Source organism: Bos javanicus, chromosome 13 (genome assembly GCF_032452875.1).
Source record: "Bos javanicus breed banteng chromosome 13, ARS-OSU_banteng_1.0, whole genome shotgun sequence".
NCBI lineage: Eukaryota > Metazoa > Chordata > Mammalia > Artiodactyla > Bovidae > Bos > Bos javanicus.
The window spans coordinates 32,012,055-32,037,366 of NC_083880.1; the positions used below are offsets into that span (position 1 = coordinate 32,012,055).

The 25,312-nt window shown below is 38.5% G+C and overlaps 1 protein-coding gene across 1 annotated transcript in view; it reads right to left on the reverse strand.

Moving 5' to 3' along the window:
- Window positions 1-25,312, reverse strand: part of ST8SIA6 (ST8 alpha-N-acetyl-neuraminide alpha-2,8-sialyltransferase 6) — a 300,223-nt gene that overhangs the window by 197,169 nt on the left and 77,742 nt on the right. The window contains exon 2 of the mRNA XM_061436151.1: window positions 22,054-22,137. Within this exon, the coding sequence (XP_061292135.1) occupies window positions 22,054-22,061 (8 nt within the window). The 5' untranslated portion in view covers window positions 22,062-22,137. The remainder of the gene's footprint in view (window positions 1-22,053; window positions 22,138-25,312) is intronic.

The following is a 25,312-nucleotide window of genomic DNA, read 5'->3' on the forward strand; positions in this document are numbered from 1 at the left end:
GAGATCTGCCCAACCCAGGGATGGAACCCAAATCTCCTGCGTTGCAGGCAGATTCTTTATCATCTGAACCACTAGGGAAGAAATTTGAACCAAACACAATAGTAAATAAGAGTTCTCACACGCTTTTTTTTCCCCTAGGAATGACCAATTAACCATGTCTCACTGATTTTTATGTTTTTAGATATTTAAGAAATTTAGAGACTTCCCTGGTGGTCCAGTGGTTAAGACTTCACCTTCCTATGCAGGGGGTTTGGGTTCAATTTCTGGTCAGGGAGCAAAGATCCCACATGCCTCATGGTCAGAAAACCAAAACACAAAACAGAAGCAATCTGAAACAAATTCAATAAAATACTTTAAAAAATGGCCCACATAAAAAAAAAATCTTAAAAAATTTTTCAATTTTCCAATATTTCTTATTTCCTTTTTAAAAGTGTTTTTCATTTAAAAAATATATATAAAACTTATAGTTCTTCTGGTTGGAAGGCCAAGCTCCCTGAATGCAGGGGTGTTACCAGCCTTGTTCCCCTGCTGCCCTGGTACTGAGAACTACACTGAGACTTAAGTAGGTGACAGCAAATGTTTGCACAATGAATGACATGAGAGGAAATATATAAAACATAGCTTAAGAGTTTACCTGCAAAATATGCATCATTATGATGTCTTCCAAGTATACATAAATTTCATTCTACCTTGAGCTTTAAAAAAAAAAATAGTGACTTCTTGAATATGAAATGGCAGATCTGTGGAATTCACTAGAACAGCAAATACACAGAGCAAAACATTTTCTTCTGAGGTCATTGGCAAGCTAGATGAAAAAGTCATTTTTATTGGGGAAACAAGACAAGATCTATTTTAGAAGTGGTGGCACAGATACTAGCAGTGTTCCTTCAGTAACAGGAAAGCCAGAAAGTATTAAATAGAAGCTTGTGGATGAAGAGCCACTGCTGGAAGAAATGGATGCACCATTGAATCCACGCTCAGCCACATCTTAGGACTGAGCGGAAGGAGGCAGACAGGGAATGATTCTTATCAGAAACAAGAAGGTTTCATTATCAACACCCAAGAGTGGCCTTAGCAATGGCCCTGGTTTTGCTACCTATCCTAAACCCAATGTGAGTCTCATGACTATCAATTAAAGGCTCTATTAAGTGACATTAGTGTGTTTTGTGTCTCAGGCTTTGGGGATGGGAGAAAGGTCAAAAACCATTGAAAAAGCCAGGCATTTTCCTCCTAATGTTCAGTCCTTGGTCCTTTCCCCTGGATTCTGATCCTCAAGGAACATCCGCGGGCATGGAATAGCTCCACTGCTCCTTAACTAGCTCCTAAATTTGATGGGTATTTTCCTTTTCTATTAATAAACAGGAGAAAATGCCTCTTTCTGGAATCCCATTGGATATCTCCCCTTTTATTTCTTTTTTCAGTTTTTTATTTTAAGTGAAATAAAACACAAGTCACATACCCTTTACCATCATCACCTTTTTAAGTGCACATTTCTGAGGAATCGGATATATTCACCTTCTCATGGAGCCATCACCACCATCCCTAGAACTTTGCATCTTATAAAACCAAAATTCCACAACCATGAAAGTCTTACTCCCTACCCCCTCCCATTGCCCCTCTTATGTCCATTTCAGTGCAGGAGTTGTTGACTCAAAGGCCCCCAGTGGAGTGAAATCCTACAGTGTTTGCTGACAAGTCATCCTATCTTTACTCATAATAAATGGAATAATACAGATTTTAGAATTTTTAAATCTCTATATAAGATATATCCTATAGAATCTATAGGCTTCCCTGGTGGCTCAGCAGTAAAGATTTCGCCTGCAATGTAGGAGATACAGGAGATGCAATTTTGATCCCTGGATCAGAAAGATCCCCTGGAGGAGGAAATGGCAACCCACTCTAGTATTTTTGCCTAGAGAATCCCATGAACAGAGGAGCCTGGCAGGCTAGAGTCCATGGGGTCACAAAGAGTCAGACATGAATGACCAACTGACCTATATGTAGTATAGATAAATTGTGTGTGTGTATGTGTGTGTGTGTGTTGTATATATATAGTAAAGAATCATTTTGATTAAATTTATCCTCTATTGCAGCCATACTCCAAATTTTTTTATCGTTGTTATTTTATCCCATTTGTTTGTGACTTAGAATTTACAGTATTTTTCAATAACAAAACCAGAAAAAAACCTAGCTTTAGGAAGAAATAAATTAGAGCTTTCTAAAAAGCATAATGTCTTAGGGTTTAGGGAGGTTTTTAAAAGAACAGATTTAAAATATTTTTGAGGTATAAACGCAAAGTATTTCTGAGGAATCTGAAGAAGGGAAAGCATTATGTCAATATTGTACCATTTACCATAATTTCACAGATGATTTTAAAATTTGGATGACTTTTTTCCCTTCCACTTCACTTTTTCTGCTGTATTTGATGCACTGTGAGGTTTTAAAGGTTAGCCTCTGGTGGAGACAAATTACACCTGAGGAAATTAGTCCAGCTGCAGCCAATTAACAGTGGAGTCAGAAACTCCCCCATGAAATAAGGCTGAGCATCCCCACCGTGTACCCCACTTTAGGCTTCATTTCCTCAGATGGTGGATCTTCACTTTTACTAAAAGAAAAATGCCCCCATGTGGTATGGTACTTGGCCTTGGATTATTTTTAATCCAAAGAGTATACATTTTCCTTATGGAAAGGTAGGCAAAACTAGGAAGATGGACAGTACTCTCCTTGGCACCCAGTTCTCTGCCTTTGAAATTCTTATCAGGCGCAGGTTCCTCTTTGGTGGTTCCTTCATTCTTGTCCCTGTGTCACTGCCCACCCAGTCTAGCAGAAATATTTGTGCCCTGCTCCTTCAGGGTGGGGACCCTTGAGGGACCAACCCACCCTAATATTTTCATGAATCAAGCAAAAGGAAGACTCTGTGCAGCCTTCATCTGTTGATTTCCTTTGATTATCATTTCCAGTCTCATCCCTCCAATATCCCTCTCTGGAAGTGTTTCTAGTATATTTGATGAATATTCTCTTATCTGTGATTATTTTTATAAAATGGCATTTTGGTGTTCCATGCATTTCTTACAGGCCTACATAAATGGTACTAGGCTACAGATACCATTCTTTCTTACTTTAGTTGCTCAGCACCATGTCTTAAAAGACATCCACATTGCTGTGTGTATGTTCAGTGCATTGCCCCTGGCTGTTGCCCTGTATTATATCTATGTTCTACCCCAGTAACAGACACCCAGATTTTCTTCAACCCCCACAAATAGTGCTCTGATGAACAACTATGTACGTGTTCTATTGTGGGCCTGTGTGTGAATTCCTTTGAGAAATGCCAAGGAAGAGAATTCCTGGATTTTAGGATATATGAATATTTTATTTGATCATTTTCTGCCTAAATACTCTCCGGAATATCTAAGCCAATCTATATTCCTATCAGCCATGCATGAGGGTGCTTTTAACTTCATTTCCCTGTCATTCTACCAAGCTAATGTGTGTGAAGGGATATTTCATTGTAATGTTAATTTACATGTATGATGAATAAAGCTTTTGGGTAACTCTACTGTGTTTCCTAAGTTTGGGGGTTTCCCTTTTGTAAACCGAGGGTTCATAATTATTTTATTTTATTTATTTATTTTTGGCTGTGCTGGGTCTTCTTTGGTGCAAGGGCTTTCTCCAGTTGCAGGGAGCATGGACTACTCTCTAGTTGTGGTACAAAGCCTTCTCATTGCAGTGGCTTCTTTGTTGCGGAGCACAGGCTGTAGGGCACTTGGGCTCAGTAGTTAAAGCTCCTGGTCTCTAGAGCACAGGGTCAACAGTTGTGGTGCATGGACTTAGCTGCTCTGAAGCACGTGGGATCTTTCTAGATGAAGGACTGAACCTGTGTTTCCTGCACTGGCAGGTGGATTCTTCACCACTGAGTCACCAGGGTAGCCCAACTGACAATTCACATTCTTGACTCATGTTTCATGCTGGGATTCCTAGCTTTTTCTGATTCATTTACAGATATCCCCAGTTCTTTGATTCCCTGGTGGCTCAGACGGTAAAGAGTCTGCCTGCTATGCAGGAGACCCAAGTTCAATTCCTGGATCAGGAAGATCCCCTGGAGAAGGAAATGGCAACTCACACCAGTATTTTTGCCTGAAATATCCCATGGATGCAGGAGCCTAGGTGGCTACACTCCATAGAGTCACAGAGTCGGACATGACTGACTTCACTTTCCATTTCCTTTCCAGTTCCTTACATGTTCTAGGTTTTCATCCTTAGGCACTGTTACATAATTTCTCCATATCTTTCACTTGTAACTTTGTCTACAGCATCTTTCATTGAATGTAAATCCTTAGTTTTGCTTTATGGTATTTATTTGTGAAGGTGTAAGAAGTTCTTTTGATTCCCATTGTAAGAAGATATTCTCCTATAGGAAACACTCTTACACTCTTGGTGGGAATGGAGGCTGGTGCAGTCACTGTGGAGATCAGTATGTGCTGTGGTAAGTCGCTTCAGTCATGTCTGACTCTTTGTGACCTTAGGGACTGTAGCCCACCAGGTTCTTCTGTCCATGGATGGGATTCTCCAGGCAAGAATACTGGAATGCGCTGCCAAGCCCTTCTCCAGGGAATCTTTCCGGCCCAGAAATCGAACCCACGTCTCTTATGTCTTTGCATTAGCAGGCGGGTTCTTTACCACTAGTGTCACCTGGGAAGCCCAGGAAACAGTATGGAGGTTCCTTAAAAAACTAAAAATAGAAATACCATATGACCATCAATCCTACTCTTGGGCATATATCTGAACAAAACTATAATTCAAAAAGATATGTGCACCCCTATGTTCATAGCAGCACTATTCACAGTAGCTAACACATGGAAACAACTCAAACATCCAATGGCAGATGAATGGATAAAGAAGACATGGTACATATATACACTGGACTATTAGTCATAAAAATGAATGAAACAATGCCATTTGCAGGAACATAGATAAACCTAGAGATTATCATACTAAGTGAAGTTAGTCAGAAAGAGAAAGATAAATACCATATGACATCATTTACATGTGGAATCTAAAATATGGCACAAGTGAACCTGAATGACTGAACTGAATTGAACCTATCTATGAAACAGAAACAGACTCACAGACATAGAGAACAGACTTGTGGTTGCCAAGGGGTGGAGGGTACGGTAGGGTAGGAATGGACTGGGAAGTTGGGATTAGTAGATGCAGACTATTATATATAGGATAAATAAACATCTGTGTCTCAGACTCTGTGGGAGAGGGCGAGGGTGGGATGATTTGGGAGAATGGCATTGAAACATGTATATTGTCATATGTGAAACAGATCGCCAGTCCAGGTTCGATGCATGAGACAGGGTGCTCGGAGCTGGTGCACTGGGATGACCCAGAGGGATGGTATGGGAGGGAGGTGGGAGGGGGGTTCAGGATGGGGAACACATGTACACCCATGGAAGATTCATGTCAATGTATAGCAAAATCACTACAATATTGTAATTAGCCTCCAACTAAAATAAATAAATGCATTAAAAAATAAATAAATAAACAACAAGGTCCTACAGTGTAGCACAGGGAACTATATTCAATATCCTGGAATAAACCATAATGGAAAAGAATATAATAAAGAATATATCAGTTCAGTTCAGTCACTCAGTCGTGTCTGACTCTTTGTGACCCCATGGACTGCAGCACACCAGGCTTCTCTGTCCATCAACAACTCCCAGAGCTTGCTCAAACTCATCAAGTTGGTGACGTCATCCAACCTTCTCATTCTCTTTCATCCCCTTCTCCTGCCTTCAGTCTTTACCAGTACCAGGGTCTTTTCCAATGAGTCAAATGTAATCACTTTGCTGTACAGCAGAAATTAACACAACATTGTAACTCAACTATACAAGGGGGAGAATGGATACATGTGTAAGTATGATTGAGTCCCTTGCTGTTCACCTGAAACTATCACAACATTGTTAACAGACTATACCCCAATACAATACAAAATAAAGTTGTTTTTTTTTTTTTTTAAGTCAGGAAAAGGAGCTAAAGGCAGATATCCTCCTGTCCAGCTTTTATTCAATAAAATAAACTTTTTTAAAAAAGAAGATATTCTCCTACATTATCTTCTATTACATTTTAATGCATACTTTTCACATTGAGGTCTTTAATCCATCTGGAGTCCACCATTGCATGTGGTGTTAGATAGGTATTATTTTCATTTTTCTTTATATGGAGAATCTGCTTTCCCACTATCATCTAAGATGCAGTCTTTCACTTATTTTTAGAACCTTTATCATATATTAAGTCACTGAATTATCTATTCTATTCCAATAATCGATTTGCTTGCTTTGATCACCTTTAAAAATTTTGAATTTTAAAAAATTACTGTGGCTTCACAATATATCAATATCTGGTCAGACAAAAACTCTCTTTAAATTGTCTTTTCTAAACACAGATTAAGCCATTCATAGACCTTTAATCTTTCACATAAACTTTATAATTAGTTCAACCAAGAACCTTGACTGAGATTCCTTGAATATATAAATTTGAGAAGAATTATAGAATTAATTTGGGAGGACATCTTTACAATATTAATATCCCCCCAGAGACACTTGATTGTTTATTTGGATGTATTTCTTTGTCTTTTATTCGGTTTAAATTTTTTCTCAAGAAAAATTTTGTGTATTCTTTACTAGGGATTCCCCAGGGGCTCAGCGGTAAAGTTTCCACGGCAATACAGGAGAAACAGGAGACACAAGTTTAATCCCTGGGTTGGGAAGATCCCCTGGAGGAGGGCATGGCAACCCACTCCAGTATTTTTGCCTGGAGAATCCCCTGGACAGAGGAACCTGTTGGGCTACAATCTACAGGATCACAAGGAATCAGATATGACTGAAGTGACTGAACACACTCACACATTCTTTATTAAAACCTAAATATCTTTAAATTTTATTGGAATTAAGAATCACATCTTATTTTATTGTATTTTTCTAGACAGTTAATACAAGCATATAAAAATCAATTTTTGTAAATGGACATATCTAACAACAATCCTAAAAATCCCTTAATGGCTCTAGTAGTTTATAGACTGATTCTGTTGTTTTTTCCCCCAGGTAGATTATATTATCTATAATAATGAAAGTTTCATCTCTTTCTTAATAACTTCTTTTTCTTTCTTTATAGCATTCACTAGAATTATGTTAAACTGTAGTGGTACTAGTCGATATTCTTGTCTTTTCCTTACCTTAAAGAGAATATTGTTGGTTTGGGATATATAATGGTGGTTTAAAAAATTCTCCATTTTTCCCCCTTTTCTATTTTATTGCAGAACCTCTGAATTTTTGGCTGGACTCACATACAGCCAGAATTAAGACTGCCTTCCCCAGCCTGTCTGGCAACTAGACATGACTTTGTGACTAAGTTCTAGTCAATGGAATATGAGTGGAAGCGACATGTTCATCTTTCAGTTGTAACTTTTTTCTTCTGGTTGCAGTGTGTCTTCATTGCTTTCTCTGGTTGTGTGTGCTTTCTCTAGTTGTGGTGTGCAGGCTTCTCATTGCAGTGGCTTCTTTTCTTGTGAGGCACGGGCTCAAGAGCCCAAGGGCTCAGTACTTATAGACCATGGGATTTGTTGCCCTGCTGCATGTGCAGTCTTCCCAGACCAAGGATCGAACCTGTGTCCCCTGCATCAGCAGGCATATTCTTAACCACTGGAGCAACAGGGAAGTCCTAGCTGTAACTTTTTTAAAAAGGAAGTGGCACAGCTTTCTCTATCTCGTTTTTGATGGCTGAAATATGGCCATAATGGTGATGGCTGGAGTAGCCATCATGGATCACACAGTTGAGGCCAGAACCCTAGATGGATATCCCACCAACATGATGGAAGGAGCCTGGGCCCCTAGCAAGCATGAAATTGCCCTTTTAGTCCTGAACTGCTGTGCCAAACAATATCCTTGAAAGAAGCACTTAATTTTTTATTTATACCCTCATGTTTAAATACCAATTAAATATAATTAAATATAAACTTCTTGGCTCAAAGTTCATTTCTCTCCAATATTTTAAAATATTAAGCCATTGTTTTCTTGTATCTAGGACTACTATTTCAGTATTTGCTTGTTGATTCCTTGCAGGAAATCTTCTGTTTATCTCTAGAAACTGTTATCATTAACTCTGTCTTTGGTGTTCTTAAAGTTTACTCTAGCATCTAGGTGTGAGGGGTATTTTGTTTTTTGGTTTGTTTTTTATGATATACATCATACTTGGCACTTAATGAGGCCCCTGTGCTGGTCAGGGAGTCATCTTTAAACACCTTTTAAAAGTAGGCATTGTAAAAAAAAAATAGGCATTTTTTTCAGAAATTAGAAAAAAAAACCTCTAATTTTCGCCAACTGATAAATTTCAATATAGTATAACATTACTCAGTTTAGCCTTGCTAGAATACCTTCATTAAATTAAAATGATGACAACAATGGCAAGTAAAATGAAAACTCCAATTAACATCTGATATTTTAACAATGAGCTTTTACTTCAAGTTTTTACAGGATCAGTAGTTATTGCTAAAACATTTTGGAAATTGTATGATCTTTAGATTATCTTTGTTAAGACTTCTATTTCTTTTAGGTAATCATGTGTACAATAGGGTTCATGTTTGAGCAACACATACAGTTATTATTTTCTATATAACTACTAAGTAAATTTTTTGTCAAAAAAATAGGCATTGTTAGTAATTCATCTCCATGAGTTGTAATCTACTAGCCATGGGGGTTCAGAAGCACAGAAGCGAAGACAGTGCCACACTGTGTCTGGCGCTCCTTGTCTATTTTGATAAGTCCCTCACTTCTGTAAGCAGTTCACTCTGCCCTCACATTACTCCAAAGGCCCTGGCACCAGAGACCAGGGTGCTAAAAGTTGATTTCTGTGGTGAAGGATCCATCAACTATTGACTCAAAGCCACATAAGGAAGAAGCAAGAATAAAACATAAAAGCTCTTCTCCAGTCTGTACTCTTACTGCCCCTGAAGTGTCCTCCTCAAACTAACCCTGGTACCTTCAATCTACCCTCCACACGCAGCAGTCACCACACCATTCACTCTTACCAGAAAGTTCATGCTATTGTTGTTAGTTCTCTAATCCATGCTTTCTTTTCACTTCTAGTTTCCCTATAGTTGATTTGAAAAGAGAAAGCTAGCAACCCATCCTAGCTCATCATCTTAATGGGAAGCCAAAATCAGATACCGGAATCTTTTAATGGTCTTAGGGAGATTGTTGTTGTTGTTTAGTTATTAAGTTGCATCCAACTCTTTGCAACCCCGGGGACTGTAGCATGCCAGGCTTCTCTGTGCTCCACTATCTCCCACAGTTTGCTCGAATTCCAGTCCATTGAGTTGGTGATACTATCTAACCATCTCATCCTCTGCTGCTCCTTTCTCCTTCAATCTCTTCCAGCATCAGGGTCTTTTCCAATCAGCGTTTCTTATCAGGTGGCCAAAGTATTGGAGCTTCAGCTTTAGCAACAGTCCTTCCAATAAATATTCAGGAGTTATTTCCTTTAGAATGGACTGGTTTGATCTCCTTGCAGTCCAAGGGATTCTCAAGAGTCTTCTCCAGCACCATAATTGTAAAGCAACAATTCTTTGGCTCTCATCCTTCTTTATGATCCAATTCTCATATCCATACATGACTATTGGAAAAACCATAGCTTTGACTACACAGACCTTTATTGGTAAAGTAGTGTCTCTTTTTTTTTTTTTAATATGTCTCTTTTTTAATATGCTGTCTAGGTTTGTCATACCTTGTCTTCCAAGGAGCAAGCGTCTTTTAATTTCATGGCTGCAGTCACTGTCTGCAGTGATTTTGGAGCCCAAGAAAATAAAATCTGTCACTGTTTTCCCCTTTTCCCTTCTATTTGCCACGAAGTGATGGGACCAGATGCCATGATCTTGGTTTTTTTCATGTTGAGTTTCAAGTCAGCTTTTCACTCTCCTCTTTCACTTTTCATCAAGAGGCTCTTTAGTTCCTCTTCACTTTCTGCCATTAGTGTGGTATCATCTGCATACCTGAGCTTGTTGATATTTCTCTCTGAAATCTTGATTTCAGTTTTTTACTTATCCAGCCTAGGATTTCACATGGTGTATTCTGCACAGAAGTTAAATAAGCAGGGTGACAATATATAGCCTTGTTATACTCCTGTCCCAATTTTGAACCAGTTCATTGTTCCATGTCTGGTTCTAACTGTTACTTTTGACCCATATACAGGTTTCACAGGAGACAGGTAAGGTGGACTGGTGTTCCCATCTCTTTAAGAGTTTTCCACAGTTTGTTGTGATCTGCACAGTCAAAAGTTTTAGCATAGTCTATGAAACAGAGTTAGATGCTTTTCTGGAACTCACTTGCTTTCTCCATGATCCAATGAATGTTGGCAATTTGATCTCTTGTTCCTCTAACTCTTTGAAACCCAGCTTGTACATCTAGAAATTCTCAGTTCATGTACTGCTGAAGCATAGTTTGAAGGATTTTGAGCATAACCTTACTAGCATGTGAAATGAGCACAGTAATTTAGGGAGATAGTAGCATATTAACGGCTTTGCTTGTGGCTCAGCTGGTAAAGAACCTGCCTGCAATGCAGAAGATCTGAGTAAACCATTAGACCTAGAAGGAAGGGAAGAGACTCTAAGTAGATCCTGGAAAGGAAGATAAGTTAAACCAAATGGGACCTGGCTGGGACAGTCTATTCATACCTACAGGTAGCTTCAAGTTACTCAAATCATCAGTGAGACTGTTTCTGGGGAAACATGTGACCTAGAGTAGATCAACATTTTAAAATTCACTAGAGAGTCACCTCAGTTCATCAGGCCTTACTTGGACTTGTTCTGATGCTGAACAGAACTCAGCCAAAGAGAGAAGTTCAATAAAGCTTTCTTTTCCATCACCCATCAGTGTATAATATTGCACATTAAACACAACTGAAATGACATGGTCCTGGGTGTGCTGTTTTTGTTCAAATCTTCAGGGATTCTTCATTATCTCAAAAGGGACTTGTCTGGTGGATTTTAGGGAGGTCATCATTTAGGCTGCCACTTTACATGTAAAAATGCTGGATGAATCAATGCCCACATAGCTCAGTGCTACTGAGTCAACATGAGTTTGACCCAAGGACCACGTAGAAATCACAGCCTCTGGGCGTCGTCTTAGCTAAATACCCAAAAGAAACTTGGGCTACAATTACACTGATGGATGTCAGGAATGAGAGTAAAAGTTTTAAAATCTTGCTGAGCAACTTGGTGGGTCTGAGTTTGTTATCCTGCCTTTTCCAAAGGAAAGGTAGAGATGTCTGTTTTTTTAAAATAAACATTATCAGTATCAGTTCAGTTGCTCAGTTGTGTCCGACTCTTTGCAGCCCCATGAACCACAGCATGCCAGGCCTCCCTGTCCATCACCAACTCCCAGAGTCCACCCAAACCCATGTCCATTGAGTCGGTGATGCCATCCAGCCATCTCATCCTCTGTCATCCCCTTCTCCTCCTGCCCTCAATCTTTCCCAGCATCAGGGTCCTTTCAAATAAGTCAGTGCTTCATATCAAGTGGCCAAAGTATTGGAGTTTCAGCTTCAACATCAGTCCTACCAATGAATACCCAGGACTGATCTCCTTTAGAATGGACTGGTTGGATCTCCTTGCAGTCCAAGGGACTCTCAAGAGTCTTCTCCAACACCACAGTTCAAAAGCATCAATTCTTCAGCATTCAGCTTTCTTTATAGTCCAACTCTCACATCCATACATGACCACTGAAAAAACCATAGCCTTGACTAGAACAGACCTTTGTTGGCAAAGCAAAGTCTCTGCTTTTGAATATGCTATCTAGGTTGGTCATAACTTTCCTTCCAAGGAGTAAGCACCTTTTAATTTCATGGCTGCAATCACCATCTGCAGTGATTTGGAGCCCAGAAAAATAAAGTTAGCCACTGTTTCCCCATCTATTTGCCATGAAGTGATGGGACCAGATGCCATGATCTTAGTTTTCTGAATGTTGAGCTTTAAGTCAACTTTTTCACTTTCTTCTTTCACTTTCATCAAGAGGCTCTTTAGTTCTTCTCTGCTTTCTGCCCTAAGGGTGGTGTCATTTGCATATCTAAAGTTATTGATATTTCTCCTGGCAATCTTGATTCCAACTTGTGCTTCCTCCAGCCCAGCGTTTTGCATGATGTGCTCTGCATATAAGTTAAATAAGCAGGGTGACAATATACAGCCTTGACATACTCCTTTTCCTGTTTGGAACCAGTCTGTGGTACCATGTCCAGTTCTACTGTTGCTTCCTGACCTGCATACAGGTTTCTCAAGAGGCAGGTCAGGTGGTCTGGTATTCCCATCTCTTTTACAATTTTCCACAGTTTACTTTGATCCACACAGTCAAAGGCTTTGGCATAGTCAATAAAGCAGAAATAGACGCTTTTCTGGAACTCTCTTGGTTTTTCAATGATCCAGTGGATGTTGGCAATTTGGTCTCTGGTTCCTCTGCCTTTTCTAAAACAAGCTTGAACATCTGGAAGTTCACAGCAATATGCTGAAGCCTGGCTTGGAGAATTTTGAGCATTGCTTTACTAGCGTGTGAGATGAGTGCAATTGTGCAGTAGTTTGGGCACTCTTTGGTATTGTGTTTCTTTGGGATTGGAATGAAAACTGACTTTTTCCAGTCCTGTAGCCACTGCTGAGTTTTCCAAATTTGCTGGCATATTGAATGCAGCACTTTCACAGCATCATCTTTCAGCATTTGAAACAGCTCAACTGGAATTCTGAGAGAATGTGGTCCACTGGAGAAGGGAATGGCAAACCACTTCAGGATTCTTACCTTGAGAACACCATGAACAGTATGAAAAGGCAAAAAGATAGGACACTGAAAGATGAACTCCCCAGGTCAGTAGGTGCCAATATGCTACTGGAGATCAGTGGAGAAATAGCTCCAGAAACAATGAAGGGATGGAGCCAAAGCAAAAACAACACCCATTTGTGGATGGGGCTAGTGATAGAAGCAAGGGCTGATGCTGTAAAGAGCAATATTGCATAGGAACATGGAATGTTAGGTCCATGAATCAAGGCAAATTGCAAGTGATCAAACGAGATGGCAAGAGTGAACACTGACATTCTAGGAATCAGCGAACTAAGATGGACTGGAATGGGTGAATTTAATTCAGATGACCATAATATCTACTACTGTGGGCAGGAATCCCTTAGAAGAAATGGAGTAGCCATCATAGTCAACAAAAGAGTCTGAATGCAGTACCTGGATGCAATCTCAAAAATGACAGAATGATCTCTATTTATTTCCAAGGCAGACCATTCAATATCATGGTAATCCAAGTCTATGCCCTGACCAGTAACGCTGAAGAAACTGAAGTTGAACGGTTCTATGAAGACCTACAAGACCTTCTAGAACTAACACCCCCAAAAAATGTGCTTTTCATTATAGGGGACTGGAATGCAAAAATAGGAAGTCAAGAAACACCTGGAGTAACAGGCTAATTTGGCCTTGGAGTACAGAATGAAGCAGGGCAAAGGCTAACACAGTTCTCCCAAGGAAATACATTGGTCATAGCAAACACCCTCTTCCATCAACACAAGACTCTACACATGGACATCACCAGATGGCCAACACTGAAATCAGATCGATTATATTCTTTGCAGCCAAAGATGGAGAAGCTCTATACAGTCAGCAAAAACAAGACTGGGAGCTGACTGTGGCTCAGATCATGAACTCCTTATTGCCAAATTCAGACTTAAATTGAAGAAAGTGGGGAAAACCACTAGACCATTCGGGTATGACCTAAATCAAACCCCTGATGACTATATAGTGGAAGTAAGAAATAGACTTAAGGGACTAGATCTGATAGAGTGCCTGATGAACTATGGACGGAGGTTTGTGACATTGTACAGGAGACAGGAATCAAAACCATCCCCAAGAAAAAGAAATGCAAAAAAGCAAAATGGCTGGCTGAGGAGGCTTACAAATAGCTGTGAAAAGAAGAGAAGCGAAAAGCAAAAGAGAAAAGGAAAGATATACCATTTAAATGCCGAGTTCCAAAGAATAGCAAGGAGAGATAAGAAAGCCTTCCTTAGCGATCAATGCAAAGAAATAGAGGAAAACAATAGAATGGGAAAGACTAGAGATCTCTTCAAGAAAATTAGAGATATCAAGGGAACATTTCATGCAAAGATGGGCTCAGTAAAGGACAGAAGCAGAAGATATTAAGAAGAGGTGGTAAGAATACACAGAAGAACTATACAAATAAAAAAATAAATTAAAAATAAACATTAGAAAACCCCAAATCCAAACTGTGGCAGGGCCATTCTAAAGAGCAAAATCTGGACAGTATGAACACAGGGTAATACTGTTGGCAGTAAACCTGGATTGATTCTCAAACAGTACTTTCACACTCTACCTTTATTATCTGCTTCTCAGACTTTTTCCTTATCATGTCATCTGCCCCTAAAGACAGCTTTGCCCATTAGTATTAATTAAATTTGAATGTTAACATGTAGAAAGATTTATAATTTCCTTATTGTGACAATTTTGCTGTAGCTGAAATGTATCAAAGAGGATGAATGAGCCAGTCTATGACACATGAATTATGACCCACTTCTCCAAATTGGCCAAAGCATCTTAAAAATATTTCAGGGAACTTGCCAACCAATTCTTTTCCATTCCTCCTTCTCACCCCCATTCTAACCACCACTGATGCCATAAAGGGACCACATCTAGGAAGCAGTATGTAAAAGTGGGGGCACATTTAAAAAGGGGTGATGAAAAGCAAAGACCTGGGGATCAAAAACCAAATGACAATGTAGCAAAGGATAATACAGGTTGGCCTAGAATCTCCCTTGCATGAACCAGAGCCAGTGTTGGCAAGTTTATATAGTTGGCAACAATATAGTTTCATTTAATCTATGTGTACAGATTTAAGATGGGTCAGAAACAAAATTTCATGTCCTATTTCAGATGGTGGGGCCAGATGAAGAAAAGAATGGATGCCAAACACTGCTGAAGGGACTTCCTTGATGTTCTAGTGGCTAAGACTCCAGGCTCCCAATGCAGGGTGGTTGGGTTTGATCCCTGGTCAAGGAACTAGATCCCACATGTCACAACTGAAGGAGTTCACATGCCACCACAAAGACTAAAGATTCTGTGAGCCACAGCTAAGACCCAGTGTAGACAAATAAATAAATAAATATTTTTTAAATGCCACTGAAATTTCAAAACAGAATATAGAGGAAATAAATTTGAAACAGACCAGCATTTCTTTTTTTAATTAATTAATTTTTTAATTGAAAGATAATTGCTTTACAGAATTTTATTGTTTTCTGTCAAACCTCAACATGAATCAATCATAGCTATACATATGTCCCCTCCCTCTTAAACCTCCCTCCCATCTCCCTCCACATCCCACCCCTCTAGGTTGATACACAGCCCCTGTTTGAGTTCCCTGAGACATACAACAGATTCCCACTGTCTGTCTATTTTACATATGGTAATGTAAGTTTCTATGTTACTCTCTCCATGTATCTCACCCTCTCCTCCCCTCTCCCCATGTCCATAAGTCTGTTCTCTATGAAAGAGACCATCATTTCTAATCAGGACATTTCATATAATTTTCAAATTCATCTTCTCAGGAATTAAAAAAGGTATCCATATTACGATGTGTGAGAATCACATAAAGATTTTCAACCCGGATTTTATGTATTTAATGTATACAATCAAAGGATCTGCATTAATATGACTTCACTGCCCACTGTTCTGTTGGCTTCACTGGTGGTTCAGACAGTGAAGCGTCTGTCTGCAGTCCGGGAGGCCCGGGTTCAATCCCTGAGTTGAGAAGATCCCCTGGAGAAGGAAATGGCAACCCACTCCAGTCCTCTTGCCTGAAAAATCCCATGGACGGAAGGGCCTAGTAGGCTACAGCCCATGGGGCTGCAAAGAATCAGAGAGGACTAAGCGACTTTACTTTCACTTTCTTTCACCCACTGGTCTTCATAACTGTATTAGCATGATTTTACTATTCCAGGACACTCTTGCCTGCATATGACTTGATTGATCATTACAGGAAACTCTGGAAACACCCAGGAAGGGCTTCCGTATGAAGCATCACCATTTGTTTATGCTTCCTTGAGACTCTTTAAATTCCTTGCCTCAAATTTTTTGTTTTGTTGCTTCCACCAATCCAAACTGTTATGTCACAATACTCATCAAGCCCCCATTTTAAACCAAGTTGCAAACTCTTAATAAAATCTGAATTGCCTTTCTCCCTTGAGATCCGGTCAAAACTCTGTTGAGATGCTGTTGCCCCTAACTGTGGTAATCATTCAATTTTGTCTTATCAACAGGTTGACAAGGCAATGTTTAGGGAGCATTGGACAGAAGATAGTATATTATTGCTACATGTTAATTACAAGCATTTAGAACTTATAGAGAAAAGAACGATGCAAATGACAATTTATTTTTCACTTTTGTAAAGATTCGTCTGGAAGAGAAGCTTGTGGAAAGAATTTTAAATTGCTTTTGAAAAACCCAAATGAGCTTTTTGGCCACCCCAACAAATGTATGGGTCTTATGCTTCATTGAGTTAGGTATACTTTCCTCAAAGTAACAGCCTTCTACTGCAAAGCACTCTCTAGTCTCATATCCTTCTGTCTTTTTTGATGGTGGGGAGGGGAGTCCTGGGGAGTTAGTACTGATCATTATCTGATATACTGAACACACATACATACACAAATTTGTTTGTTTGTCTCTAAACACAATCCAATCTCAAATGCAAGATTCCTGAAGGCAGAAATGGTGTATTTCTAGCTGTTTTCCCATCACCTAAAACAGTGCCAGACTTAGAGTAAATGTTTGTGGGAGGAAGGAAAGAAGGGAGGATGGGAGAGAGGAAGGGAGACATGGAAGAAGGGAGGGAAAGAGAGGAGAGGAGGAAGTGAGAGGGGAAGAAAGTAAAGAAACACTAAATTAAATGAGCCAACTCAGTCCAATGTCAAGTGGCCAGATTTGGAAGTTAGAATGGAATTCAATTTTTTTCACCAACTTATTATTAGTTCTTGAACAAAATACTGCAAGTCTTTGAACCTCAAGTGTCTCATCTATAAAATGGAGATAGTAATACTTATATGGCATAGCTGTGACCACAGGAAATGAATAAAAATAGCTGAAATGTATCTGGTATACTGCCTTTCAAGGATTAAGCCATTAATAAATGTATGAATGAGGGACTTCCCTGGTGGTCTAGTGGGTAAGAATCCATGCTCCTAATGCAGGGGGCCCAGGTTCAAACTGTGGTCAGGGAACTAGATCTTGCATGCCACAGCTAAGACTTGTGAAGCCAAATAAATAAATAAATATATGATTGATATATGAAAAGAAATCTGTAGTGGTTTTTTTTTTGTTTTTTTTTTTTTAGGAAAGAGTACAGGCTAAGCAGTGCATGTTGGGGGAACCATTTGCCCATGTATTTTAATGGAAATAGAATTTTAATTGAAAAAAAAAAAAAACACCTGAAGGAGTCTTCCTGGTTTAGAAATTAAGGAAGCTTGGACAAGTCAAAGAGACTTTGGCACTAGCTGTATACACAACAGAGATTTAGGTTGACATGATTCTGTGTGTTGCATATTGTACTTATTTATTCCATGAAATGAATCAGATTTTTAGACAAAAAAAAGTTCAAAAAAACAAAGCAATTACATAAGTTGATTGTTATAATATCATAAGAAATTATTTGTCATTAATCACTTTGAATAAAAATAAATGATATAAGATTTTTGGCAAATCCCACACTACACAGCAGCAGAATAACAATAGGCAGATTTTTTAAATGTGGAAGTTCATTTCCTTATAATTCCTCCAGTTTGTGTTTCTTGGCTTATTATTCATACATTCGGTAAGCATGAATTTCTGAGAGGCTTATCTTAGGAAAAAAGGTCATAATTCTCTGTATTTTGAAGGGGATTGGAATGATTTATTCCATAATATGACAAGCATAGACAAAACAGCATTTTCTCCTGAGATCCTTGATATTTTCCAAATCCCATTCAATGATTTTCATTGTATTTTCAAACAGGATTGTGTCTATTATCTTATATGTTTGGGGGTGGGGGTTGGGGAGGAACAAAACTGTTACAAAGAAAAACAAGTAAAATCTCATCTCAGGTTTCACATGTTTTAAAACATCCACAGCAGCACATTTGCTCCCAAATCACCCAGAGATAGAAGGCTAGCAGTGGTGGCAATCACACAGTTTCTCCATTTCCCCAGACCACCCCCAACAAAAATACAATTGAGTCAGCAATAACAACAACAAAACCCTACAGACAATATCTACGACCACAAGCATGAGTGGCCAGGACACTAGCAGCAACAAGACACATAATGACAACTACAGTAGGAAGAAGAAACACAAGGGGTCTCCAATCAACATCTCAGAAACTGGATCACCATCAGGTACCCACTCCCAAATGGAAGAGTCTCCTCTTAGCATGGAAAGCTCTGCAGGTCCATCAGACAAGAGCTGCCAAAACTGGGAAGGGGCTTTGCAGGCTCCAGACGCCCTGCCAACTCTCAGATAGCTCAGATCACAATGCATTTAAAAAAGATAAAGAAAGGAAATCCAAAACAGAGGGGATATATGTATACATAAAGGTGATTCTCTTTGATGTACAACAGAAACAGCATTGTAAAGTGACTATATACTCCAATAAAAATTAATTTAAAAATAATAAAGCTACTATGAACAGGCAAGTCTAGAAAAAGTAAAATTAAAAGATGATGAAATCTTCGTAACTCTAAAAGCTAACATTCACAATGAATATATGATGAGTATGGATAATTCTGCACTAAAATACTCCATGTAACTTTCATAAAGCAGAGACTATAGGATAAATCCCCAGACAGAAGAGAAACCGTTGGGCATTGCACGGAAACAGAACACATCAGGACACCAAAGGCAAAAGGAAAAGAAGAGCCAGACTAAGGTAGAGAGGGTGGGGGTGGTCGGGGTGGAGACAACATATCTCAGAAAGAGCCATACATGCCATAACAACAAGGGAAAATGGAGCCCTAGAGCATTCAATCTAGGAAAGATATTTCAGACATCCTCCCCTGGAAGAGCACAAAACACCATGACCTCAGCAGTGATTGTGGTTGAATTCATATAATATTATTTTAAGAAGAAAGTTAATAATGGACAGAGAACTATTCCTATACCAGCGGTCCCCAACCTTTTTGGCATCAGGGACCCATTTCACGGAAGACAGTTTTTCCACAGATAGTGGGGGCAATGGTTTGGGGATGATTCAAGCACATTACATTTACTGTGGACTTTATTTCTGAGTTCCACCTCAGATCATCAGGCACTAGATCTTGGAGGTTGGGGATCCCTGCCATAGACAATGAAATCATAATATAAAGACATGACCATAAAATAATAAATATCTTAACCTAATACTTTCAAATGAGCTAAAATCCCTATCAAGCTACCAACGGTATTCTTCACAGAGCTAGAACAAATAATTTCACAATTTGTATGGAAATACAAAAAACCTCGAATAGCCAAAGCAATCTTGAGAAAGAAGAATGGAACTGGAGGAATCAACCTGCCTGACTTCAAAGCCACAGTCATCAAGACAGTACGGTACTGGCACAAAGACAGAAATATAGATCAATGGAACAAAATAGAAAGCCCAGAGATAAATCCACACACATATGGACACCTTATCTTTGACAAAGGAGGCAAGAATATACAATGGATTAAAGACAATATCTTTAACAAGTGGTGTTGGGAAATCTGGTCAACCACTTGTAAAAGAATGAAACTAGAACACTTTCTAATACCATACACAAAAATAAACTCAAAATGGATTAAAGATCTAAACGTAAGACCAGAAACTATAAAACTCATAGAGGAGAACAGAGGCAAAACACTCCGACATACATCACAGCAGGATCCTCTATGACCCACCTCCCAGAGTACTGGAAATAAAGGCAAAAATAAACAAATGGGACCTAATTAAACTTAAAAGCTCCTGCACAACAAAGGAAATTATAAGCAAGGTGAAAAGACAGCCTTTAGAATGGGAGAAAATAATAGCAAATGAAGCAACTGACAAATAACTAATCTCAAAAATATACAAGCAACTCCTGCAGCTCAACTCCAGAAAAATAAATGACCCAATCAAAAAATGGGCCAAAGAACTAAACAGACATTTCTCCAAAGAAGACATACAGATGGCTAACAAACACATGAAAAGATGCTCAACATCACTCATTATCAGAGAAATGCAAATCAAAACCACTATGAGGTACCATTTCACACCAGTCAGAATGGCTGCGATCCAAAAGTTTACAAGCAATAAATGCTGGAGAGGGTGTGGAGAAAAGGGAACCCTCTTACACTGTTGGTGGGAATGCAAACTAGTACAGCCACTATGGAGAACAGTGTGGAGATTCCTTAAAAAACTGGAAATAGAACTGCCTTATGACCCAGCAATCCCACTGCTGGGCATACACACTGAGGAAATCAGAAGGGAAAGAGACACGTGTGCCCCAATGTTCATTGCAGCACTGTTTATAATAGCCAGGACATGGAAGCAACCTAGATGCCCATCAGCAGATGAATGGATAAAGAAAGCTGTGGTACATATACACAATGGAGTATTACTCAGCCATTAAAAAGAATACATTTGAATCAGTTCTAATGAGGTGGATGAAACTGGAGCCTATTATACAGAGTGAAGTAAGCCGGAAAGAAAAACACCAGTACAGTATACTAACGCATATATATGGAATTTAGAAAGATGGTAACAACAACCCTGTATACAAGACAGCAAAAGAGACACTGATGTATAGAACAGTCTTATGGACTCTGTGGGAGAGGGAGAGGGAGAGGGTGGGATGATTTGGGAGAATGGCATTGAAACATGTATAATATCATATATGAAACAAGTCGCCAGTCCAGGTTCAATGCATGATACTGGATGCTTGGGGCTGGTGCACTGGGACGACCCAGAGGGATGGTATGGGGAGGGAGGAGGGAGGAGGGTTCAGGATGGGGAACACATGTATACCTGTGGCGGATTCATCTTGATATATGGCAAAACCAATATAATATTGTAAAGTTTAAAAATAAAATAAAATTTTAAAAAAAGAAATAAATGATTAAAAAAAAGAGAGAGAATTTGAGATAATTATAGAAGCTATGGAAGAATGCCATAAATCAGGATTAGAAAATGACGTGATTGGACAAAAGAAAGTTTGGAAAGTGGTCTGAGAGAGGTTAAGAATTAGAACTAAAAGAAAAAAAAAATTTCAGAAATGAACAAAAGTAAGAAGAACACAAGGACAAATAATATCATAAGAAAGAACAGGAAGAAAATTTAAAAATAGAAATGAAATAAAGAAAAAGATAAAAGGACTGGAGAGAAAGCAATAGCTTATTCTGGAAAATGCTCCTGATATAAAGATCTGAACCTGTATATTTAAAGGGCACATGAGGACCCTGGAAAATCAACCCACAGTGGCCAAAACAAGACATAACTTAGTAAATCTATCAAACTTAAAAGGAAAAAAAAGACCTTTGAACATCAAAGCAAAATGACCAAGCCCTCATTAGTGAAAGAAAATAAAGTGACATTAGACTTCTCAATAGCAACATTTTATGCCACAGGACAATAGAGTAACATTTATATTACAAAAGCTATGAAAAGTAAATGCAGTAAAACATTCAAGTTTAAAGTCATATACAAACTATTATGAACATGCAAGCACTCAGGAGTGTGGTGCTCATATGCCCTTCCTGAAGGATCCATTAGAAAATGACTCAGATGACCAAATATCTGAAGAACCGGCATAATTATTGACTGTGAGAATTGAATATATGATTATATGTAAAACTAACATAAGTGACGGCATAAGGAAGTGTAGATTATAATTGTTACATGATACAACACAACTTTACTTAATACTTACAATTCAAACTTCCTTTAAAAAGCAATCCCTGTAAATCAAAGCAAAATAAAATAAGACCTACCTATTCATCCATTTGACAGTAAAGAAGTATTTCAAGTGACTTTAAACTATGGTAATCTGGTGATACATCTCTTGTGGTATATACCTTATAAACAAGCAAAATAAATTTTAAATTATTTTTAGTAATAATACTGGTACTGATATTCTGTAGCTATCATGTATTCTATAGGAGAAATCTAATAGGTAATTCTAAGAACATTGTTAAGATTTTCAGCCTGAAGAGAAAAGGTAAAATCAAGGAATCAAGTTAAAACTCTATAATCTAAATTTTTTATTGAAAATGGACTAATGTGTACTATCAATATAATTTTAAAATATATACATATACATATATATGTCTTAGTTCTATCCATTAAAAGGGTTTAATAACAATACATTAGCAAAGAGCATTCCTAGAGTCCAGGTTATACCCTATAAACACTATTTTGTACTAAAAGAAATCAGGGTTTCTTGGGTAAATGGCTGATTCCAGGTCTTGGGCAAGAAATGTACAAGATGAGCCTAAAATACCTTGTAATGCAAAAATGAGCCTAAAGCATCAAGTCAAACGAGTTGAAGAGTCTTTAACTGGCCAACAATGGAACAATTTGAGCATGAAAGAACAGCTGACTGCAATGAATTGAAAGACATCAAATATGTTTAAATTCATTAGTTAGTAATGAAACTAAAAAAAAAAAAATCTCACTGGTCATATTTGGAAGACAGTCACATTTGGAAAGAATCAATTAGTCATTTTGAAAACTGATGAGGTTAAATTATGAAGTCAAGTAGTTATCTTGCCTATGCACTTGAATATGCCTCAGGACAATCATTGAAGAGGGGAAATTTGACAGTATTTTAGATAAAAAATGAGAGAGTGATAGACTATCACCATATTTGCCAGCCTTAATGAGATAATGAATCTAGATCTAGGCAATGATCATTAGTTATTGATCACTGACCTAGGAAAAGATTATTGATATCATAGAAAACCAAACAGATAAGCTGCCTTCTGATGGAAGCACACAAAGCCACTTAAGAACTATTACCATCAAAACCTTAAACCTGAATGATCAAACGTCTAAATCTCAATAATCAGTTAACAGGAAAAAGAAAAAGAAAGACGTGAAACCATGTACTGCTGCTGCTGCTGCTAAGTCGCTTCAGTCGTGTCCGACTCTGTGCGACCCCATAGACGGCGGCCCACTAGGCTCCTCTGTCCCTGGGATTCTCCAGGCAAGAATACTGGAGTGGGTTGCCATTTCCTTCTCCAATGCATGAAGGTGAAAAGTGAAAGTGAAGTTGCTCAGTCGTGCCTGACTCTTAGCGACCCCATGGACTGCAGCCCACCGGCTCCTCCGTCCATGGGATTTTCCAGGCAAGAGTACTGGAGTGGGGTGCCATTGCCTTCTCGGGAAACCATATACTACTGGGATGCAATTAGAAATTTTCAAAATAAGTAAAGTTTAGCAGACAAGTACCCTAGTTTCCTTAAGAAATCAATTATAATGAAAAATTAAAGAAAGAAGAACCACCTCTGGTTAAAAAAAAAAACTTAAAAAATATATCAACAAGTTGCAATGTATGGACCTTATTTGGCTCTTAATTCATACAAACCCATTGTACAAAATTATGACTCAGACAAATCTGAACACTTGTTGAATAGTTGATACTATGAAAAAATTATTGTTAATAATTTTAAGCTTAATAATGATGTTCTGGTTGTATTTTAAAAGGCCCCTTATGCTTCAGGGATGCATACTAACATATTTTTGGATCAAAGAATATCAAGAATATCATAAGATTTGCTTCAGTAAAAAAATGAACTGACTCATTTTAGTTGAGATTTGCATTTCTCTGATAACTAGTGACACTGAGCATCTTTTCATGTGTTTTTTGGCCATCTGTATGTCTTCTTTGGAGAAATCTCTATTTAGATCTTTTGTCCATTTTTTGATTGGGTTGTTTGGTATTACCTCAAACTGGTCAGAAGTCTATGAACAATAAATGTTAGAGAGAGTGCGGAGAAAAAGAAACTCTCCTACACTGCTGGTGGGAATGTGAGTTGGTAGGACTACTATGGGGAGAAGGCGATGGCACCCCACTCCAGTACTCTTGCCTGGAAAATCCCATGGAGGGAGGAGCCCGGTAGGCTGCAGTCCATGGGGTTGCTCAGAGTCAGACAGGACTGAACGACTTCACTTTAACTTTTCACCTTCATGCATTGGAGAAGGAAATGGCAACCCACTCCAGTGTTCTTGCTTGGAGAATCCCGGGGACAGGGGAGCCTGGTGGGCTGCCGTCTATGGGGTCGCACAGAGTCGGACACGACTGAAGCAACTTAGCAGCAGCAGCAGGACTATGGAAAACAATATGGGGGTTCCTTAAAACACTAAAAATAGAACCAAGCAAAACCATAATTCAAAAAGATACATGCATCCCAATGTTCACTGCACCACTATTTACTAAAGCCAAAACACTGAAGCAACCTAAATGTCAATCATCAGAGGAATGAATAAAGAAGACATGGTACATATACACGATGGTCATAAAAGAGAATGAAATAATGCCATTTGCAGCAACATGTATGGACTCAGAGATTATCATACTCAGTGAAGTAAGTCAGGTGGAGAAGGACAAATATATGATATCTCCCATACATGGAATTTAATTTAAAACTTATATAAATGAACTTATTTTAAAAACAGAAATAGATACACAAATTTTAAAAACAAACTTATGGTTACCAAAGGGGAAACATGGAGAGGAGGTATAAGTCAGGAGTTTGGGATTAACACGCACACTACTAAATATGAAATAACCAACAAGGACCTACTGTATAGCACAGGGAACTCTACTCAATCTTTTGTAATAACCTATATAGGAAAAGAATCTGAAAAAGAATTAATATATGTATAATTGAATCACTTTGCCATGCCTCTGAAACTAACACAATATTGTTAATCAGCTGTACCCAATAATTTTTTTTTTTAATGAACTTGCCTCAAACTAATCTACTGAGGAAGGACAGTGTAAACAGGCAATGGCTGGCTTTGAGCTGATAATTGTTCAAACTGAGTTCAAATTGTTCAAACAGCAAGCAAATGAAACTTGTGGTTTCCTGTGTAATTCTCTATACCTTTTATGTGTTTGAAATCTTCCATCATGAAAAATTTAAAAAACACACTTTTTTTTTTTCATTCCAACTTTATCTGAACCGATCTCTCTAAAGTAAGCATGGTCGATTAAAATTCCAGTTTACCAAGCCACTTGAAAATGGG